The sequence below is a fragment of the Loa loa genome (genome assembly GCF_000183805.2).
Source record: "Loa loa unplaced genomic scaffold supercont3.76, whole genome shotgun sequence".
In the NCBI taxonomy this organism is placed as follows: Eukaryota; Metazoa; Nematoda; class Chromadorea; order Rhabditida; family Onchocercidae; genus Loa; species Loa loa.
In genome coordinates this window covers 11,867-19,023 of record NW_018108256.1, presented here as the reverse complement: position 1 = coordinate 19,023, position 7,157 = coordinate 11,867, and the positions used below count along the sequence as shown (strand labels likewise).

The 7,157-nt window shown below is 32.5% G+C and overlaps 3 protein-coding genes across 3 annotated transcripts in view; 1 reads left to right on the top strand and 2 right to left on the bottom strand.

Annotated features, from left to right (window-relative positions):
- The window catches only part of LOAG_17440 (hypothetical protein), a 7,517-nt gene extending 7,165 nt beyond the window's left edge, over positions 1-352 (bottom strand). The window contains exon 1 of the mRNA XM_020450104.1: positions 181-352. Coding sequence (XP_020306261.1) covers positions 181-204 — 24 coding nt within the window. The 5' untranslated portion in view covers positions 205-352. The remainder of the gene's footprint in view (positions 1-180) is intronic.
- Positions 353-1,639: 1,287 nt separating this feature from the next.
- LOAG_11206 (hypothetical protein) lies at positions 1,640-3,546 on the bottom strand (the record flags this gene model as incomplete). The annotated part of the gene is made up of 5 exons (XM_003146730.2): positions 1,640-1,785; positions 2,001-2,169; positions 2,573-2,728; positions 2,974-3,319; positions 3,425-3,546. The coding sequence occupies 5 exons, from the start codon at positions 3,544-3,546 to the stop codon at positions 1,640-1,642; spliced, it is 939 nt and encodes a 312-aa protein (XP_003146778.2).
- Positions 3,547-4,472: 926 nt separating this feature from the next.
- Positions 4,473-5,081, top strand: LOAG_11203 (hypothetical protein; the record flags this gene model as incomplete). The annotated part of the gene is made up of 2 exons (XM_003146729.1): positions 4,473-4,520; positions 4,794-5,081. The coding sequence occupies 2 exons, from the start codon at positions 4,473-4,475 to the stop codon at positions 5,079-5,081; spliced, it is 336 nt and encodes a 111-aa protein (XP_003146777.1).
- Positions 5,082-7,157: the final 2,076 nt, after the last annotated feature.

Genomic DNA, 7,157 nt, shown 5'->3' with positions numbered 1-7,157 from the left:
ACTATTTGGATAATATGACAGATACCTGTTATTAATGTAATAGTGATATTATCCTTATCTCATACTATTTGGATAATATGACAAATACCTGTTATTAATGTAGGATATTTTCCTATTTAAGGAAATTTTAATAAAATTACATAAATAATGAATAAATAACGGAAAAATTAAATGACATACCGCAGCATCACCACTACCAGCCATTGAATATTTGTTACTGTCGTTGGAAAAAGAAACAAAATAAATGTAAGAAGGATGGAATAATAATGTAATGAAGTGATGAGAAAGATAAAAAGAAGTAAAAATGAATCACTTCTAGAATTGGCTTGATTTGAATTTATATGCTTTTAAGCACACTCAAAAGCTTTGACAAGACAGCAGCCTAGTAGAAATAGCCAATATGTTTTTAGCTTTAGGCTTTAGTTGTTTGATTCGATCTTCATCTCTTTTTCTCATTTCCTCTACATACATACATACATACATACATACATACATACATACATACATGCATATATATACTGGCCTAGTTTTAAGGCCTGTTTAAAAATATTTGCAAAAAAGCCTTAAAGAGAAGAGTGTATAGCTATTCATTCGTTCTATGCTATGCTATGCTATACATATATATTTTATATACTTACTTTTATCATCGATTTTAATGTTCGCTAGAAATATCAGAAAGCTTTATACTTACTCTTTCATAAATAAATGCCTAAAGTTTTTAACGATTTTCTTACATACATCTTTCGTCTTCTTTTAATCTATTCCATCCATTTATTGAACTTTCATTCACTTTCCAATACATTCGCACCAAATTCTTCTCTCACATTAACTCCACTTCTTTTTTTTTTTTCAATAAAAATTTGAAATTTTCCTTTTCCCATTAAAAAAAATTTTTTTTTTCTGTTTGTTGTTTCCTTGAACATAAATGATAAGTAAACAATAAATGAAAATCTCATTATAATCATTTCTCGAAATTTAAGAGAAATTTGTGAAATTGAAAAGGAAACAACTACGCATTCATGATTAACATAATCGAATAACTACTACTTAACATTCCAAGATGTACATCTTCTCACATGATACCTAGCCATTGCATTCATCACATTGCTAATTTGCAGCGATGAAAACTATAAATCATTAACTTGGTGATAAGTTTTTTTCTCTCAGTTTATAATAACAAATCAAAATTAGAAGATCCGATCGCACTCAAATCTTTGAACATGTGAAAAATTGGCCATTTTCCTGATTTGCTTCCTGAGATGTAAGCATAATGAAAAAAAAGTGGCGAGTATTTTATTGTTAAAAAAATGTGTGACTTGAAGTCCAAAAAAAATACATAAACTATGAAAAAATTGGTCTATACACAACAACACATGGTAAAAACCTAGGATCATCATAATGCGAACAGACATAAAAAAAAAGATTGACAATGTGAACAAAATCTACATTGAAGAGATGCGTAGAAACAAACAATTAGAGGTCCAAAGCAGAAAATGGAACAATAATACATATTATTTTTTGTTAGAAATATTATAAACACCAAAAAATGCAAAACAAAGTCTAAGTCTGATATATTCTAAAATATTATTTTCACAATGAATGATCGGTTGCCAAACATCCAAACGAGCTGCAAATAATTTTAGGGACGCCTCGCAAGTTCCATTAAACTTCTTAAATAAATAACTTCTTTTTCGAGGCAATTCATTTCGGCCTTTAGTTCTATGTTGCGTAGCTCAAGCTTATGCAACTCCTCTTTTTTCTGTTTCGCTTCTTCACGACGTTTACCTACAAAAAATAAGATGAATTATTAAGCGGTTATAAAACAGCCGTTGCAAACTAAAATGTTAGATCCTATATAATGTCAGTTCCGTCAGCACCTGAAGTACTGCACTTTTAATAGCCTCAGGTTCTGATGATTAATAAAAGTGAATAAGTATATTTTGCAATTTACAGAAAATTATCAACTCCATAACAGTGAAACGTATACCATCTATGCCTACCTCTGTATCGAATGGCTGCACAACGGTTCTGTTCCCGTTTGCGCTCACTGATACCATCAAAACAGGTCCTATTCACTATAAATTTTTGCCCGTGGTCTGATGGCGGAACAGTACTGTTCTTCTGGTGAGCACTGCCATGCAAAACTTTTACAACACTTGAATGTGTTGTCTGAAAATTAAACATCCCTTCATTCTTAATAATAAAATCTTTCTTTTTCCGCAAACAGTTTGTGGCAAACATCCAACAACTAAATAACTGCTAATTCCAAAACAGACCCCTCCAACTACTTCGTGGTATGCAGAACGTTAATACATTTTACAAAAAGAGCAGGAAAAGTACAGGAAGTGCTAATAAGCAAAGTAAAGAGAGCTAACACAAATCATCCAGTATGCTTTATTCCCTATCGAATCATTAGCGAATGAGATATTTCGACTAGCGCTAAAAGTACAAACGTTAATGCGACATCACCTAGACATTCTTTGGATCTAAAGTTCCTGCTTGGATAAAGTATAAAATTCCTGACAAGACTAAAACACTTTTTTAAACGAAATTATAGTTCGATCTATTCTACCTTATCGTTATCTGCTATCACATCTTCAACAGTTTTTCGTACTGTGTTGGCTTTACAAACAGAAAACATATTTGTATTTGTATCAGCAGCAATAGAGACGTCAAGTGACGCCATCGAAACATTGTTCGGAATTATTGACGGTTGTATAACGCACTTCTAAACGATTCACAGTACAATTCTGACATAAATTAGGCGTGAGATGACAAAACTTTGAAGAAACAACAATTTCCTATTCTCTTATGTGACAATTTCCTATTCTCTTATGTGTGGGAAATGAAAATACACTAGCAAAATAGGACATAAATTTATCATCGAAAAAAAATCGAACAATAACAGAAAAACTGTCCTTTTTTTCCGAAACATATTAAAAGTGTCAGAAGAAATTATTAATGGGAACTTACATTGGTTAAAATCCCACCATTTTTCATCTCTCCCACAGGCGTTAGCACAGCAGCTGGTTGATTCTCTTTCGTCTGTGGTGTTGTAACCACTGTCATATCGATATTTTTCATGTTAAAATCATCGTTCGAATCTAAAGTGGTAATCCCATAAACATTCATGAATTCATTCAGCCACGAAATATCACTACCATCATAATAACTCGGTTTGCCACTTTCACTATCTAAACTGCATAAGAATTGTCCTTCGTCATTTTGTACTGCTGCTGACGTCAAAGATCGTTCCAGTACATCTTCCAAACCATTGCCGCCCAGTTCTGTTGAAAGCTTGGAAACGCTACTTGAACACCTGAACGTAAAACATTGAGAAATGTTTAGAATGATGAAAAAGAACCAAAGTAGTACTGATAATTGAACAGAACATCGATAAAGTTTCAGAAACCAGGGAAGATACCTAGAAGTAGCTTCAGAAGCACTATTATCATTGTAGCCTATGAAGCAATCAGGCAGTAAGTTGTCAACTTCTGGAGATGGGATGGCCCAGAAAGGCACCACGGAAAATTGATCCCCCATCATTGCTAACTGAAAGGAAAGATTATCAATCACGTAAGAATAAGAAACTTTTTCAATAAATAATTGTATTAATTTGTTCAAAACGGAGTATAATTAATAAATTTGCCCCTGTAGATTTAACAAAATTTAATTAAAAGCTAGCACTGATAGACCAACGCGACCATACTCGAAATGCAGTTATAATTCATGCGCATCTGAGTAAATCTAGCCGTTATTTATTGAGTTCCCCAAAAAAAATTGGGTCATACAAAAATTATATTTTAGTAAATTAAGCATTTGCATACTTGGTACACCTCTTTGCTTGCGGAAATATTTCAAAAGAGTTGTGAATGCAAAAGTGAATGGATCGAAAAGGTAGAGGAGAGCCATGTTGAACCTAAAATAGACAAGAATAAATGTTGCCATAAGTTATAACCATTAACCTCAATCAATACATAAATGTCAATAACTTTCGATATTATTAAACCGTCTCTTAGAATACAATCATCTATAACTGCTCATCAATCATACTTAATTCATTCCGTCTTAGAAATCAGCGCCTAAAATTGACAGATATTATAACAGACCTTTAACTATGCTACCTCGCATGTAAACAGTAAGCCGTCCATATATTCCACGTTATGGTGTCAAACTATGCACCCACGCTGCTTAATAAATTGATAGCTAACATATATTGTTACCTTCAAATCCCAGATGAGTATAAACTATAGTGGGTAAAAATACTTCCTATGCTTGGAAATGCAATTAATTAAGAAATAATGAAAAATAAATGAAAACTGACCAGCTTATTTGCTTTGTCCTCACAGTGATTGCGAGTAACTATTTAAGCACAGGAATTCATCATACTGCGTAATAAGTCGTCTTAACCTGAAATTGACGATATTATATGTAAAATTGACGATGCCATCTTGTACAGTTAACACTATGCAATGTCATCTTGTATACGTAAAGTTTGTTTATCAACATATTCTACTGAGGTAATAATATAAACATACGTATGTGTAAGTCATCAATAATTATAATTTCCATTGTTAAAATTTCTCCTCCTCAATTCAAATTGTTCAAGTATTATTTTACACTACCGTAACGGAATTCCTGTTATCATGTATCCACTAGTCAAATACGTACAACTAACACGTATGGACACGTACTCACACAGATTTCATCGCATGAACTAAGCAAAATTGTCACCGACACCAGGGAGACAGAAATCAGCCATTCCAGTAGGAAATGAAAACTTACACTCGCAGTGCGGAACTTGCACTGCGCTCACTGCGCCTGCCATAGCACCTCTAACTCTCCACTCTCATATCACACATCATGTGCTTGCACTCGCATACACACCCATGCGGACAGACAAACAGACAGACATACCAATACACCCATACATACAACAAATACGCACGTGTATAGACATACATATACATATAATAAATACACCTACGCGAACAGACACAGACCGAATACCGCCTGTTCTTAATAGCCTGCGAAATCGGTATGTGATTGATGGGCGCATTTTGGTTTACTACAATCAGTGATACGATGGCGCCGATGGATTTACGCAGAATTAACACATAGTCCTCATACTCGCTAATTGCAGTTTCTGTAAATCAACATAAAGATTTAATTTTCACGTTGTCTATCAATGAGAATTTAATTTCCACGTTGTCCACCAATGAAAGTTTAATCTTCACGTTGTCCATAAATGAGAATTTAATTTTCACGTCGTCCACCAATGAAAGTTTAATTTTCACGTCGTCCATCAATGAAAGTTTAATTTTCACGTTGTCCACTGATGAAAGTTTAGTTTTCACGTTGTCCACTAATGAAAGTTTAATTTTCACGTTGTCCATCAATCAGAATTTGACCTTTATGTTGTCTAAGTTTAGTTTCCACTCCCCCTAATTTGGTAACATCCATCAAGCTGAAAAGAAAATAATATACACAAAATAGTATACGCTGGTTTCTATCGCTGTAAATAATACACTACTTCTCCTATCCCTTTTTTCTCTTCCCCCTCTTCCATTTGCGTGCTTCTTCTCAATTCATAAAATTAATTCCAAAGGAACTGGCAAATTGGACACAAATCTCTCAAGATAGCATTTACTTACTTTTCCTCGTAATAATTCTGGTTATCAGAATGTTATTATTTTCTCCACCTCTTAGCCCTATCATCACTATCTCATCCCTTCCTTCTGTTATTATTATCTCCCCTCCTTTCTCTTCTTTCAATTTATGCTTATAATTATTCATGCGTATATATGCTTACATTTGTTATTCTCTCATACTTTTTCATGAACTATTTTCATTTAATGCAATTCTTCATTTAATGGAGCGTGCAGTATTGTTACTGATTATCAACTCTTACCTTTTAAGGGGAATTAATATACTGCGCAATAATGTTGCTGATTATCAGAGTCTTATTACTTTTTATTATTTAAGGAAATTGGTGAATGTCGAAATGAATTTTGATACTCATTATTGTACGTAATATATGCTTTTTTTACGTATTTTACTAAACTGAAAAAACTTAAAAGCTTACTTCCAGGAATATAAGAAATATGATTGAATAAGCAGGGAATGATGGCGAAATGTCATTTGCTGATCGCAAAGGAAATGATATCAGTGGAATATTTTACCTGTTAAAAATAGGTTAGCACCTAATTCACACTTATAGGTTATCCATATAACTCTTTAGAACAATCTATCTGCTTTTCTTTCAGCGTTGTTCATTCATGCTGCCTTCCTTCGTCCTCCTATCCTCCCCCTTACCTTATAACAATCTTTTTATACTTTATAGTGATATTATTTGGTGAAAAAAAATTGTGTCGTGAGAAATAATTCAAATTATTTCTCTATATGCACTTATACGATCTATACGATTTACTTTTACTTACCAGCATTGTATCATTTTGCATCTTTTTATGCTTGCACCGTTATGCATGTGCTCTTTTCCTCTTAGTAGGTACAAATTTTGCCTATGATAATCTCGCCATCAACATCAGCATCGCATTTCAAGAAAGTAAGTGAAGAAGGCATTGAAATATATTAGCTATTTGATGCTAGACAGTCCGTATTATCAAAAAACAGGAAGGTGAGATTAGATGAGTTTTGGTGGTTATTATCTGGAACCTATTTTATGGTTAAGTTATATGCCTATTTATTACGAGGAATACAAATTATGCAAAAAATGGATAACGAGCTTTATATACATATATATATACATATATATATATATATATATATATATACATGTATATATGTAGGTAATTTTCACCTTGCTTTTCAAGGCCTTTTATTCTTTCTAGTTCTTATTCATCTCAATCACATTTATTTTCTTTCCCATCGCTCATTTCGACATTCATGAATGCTTCTGGTTTTTTTTTTTCCTGTCTTTGTGTCATATGATTTGCAGTTCAACGTGACAATTTTAGAAATTTCATTATCATAATTCCGACTGAGTGAAATTATCATTTAGATGAAGCAGTTCAAAAATTTGAAAAAAGCAGTTTACATATGTATATATATAATATATTACAACAATAACAATAACAACAATTATTATTTTTATTGCTACTATTATTATTATTATTGTTATTATTATTATTATTATT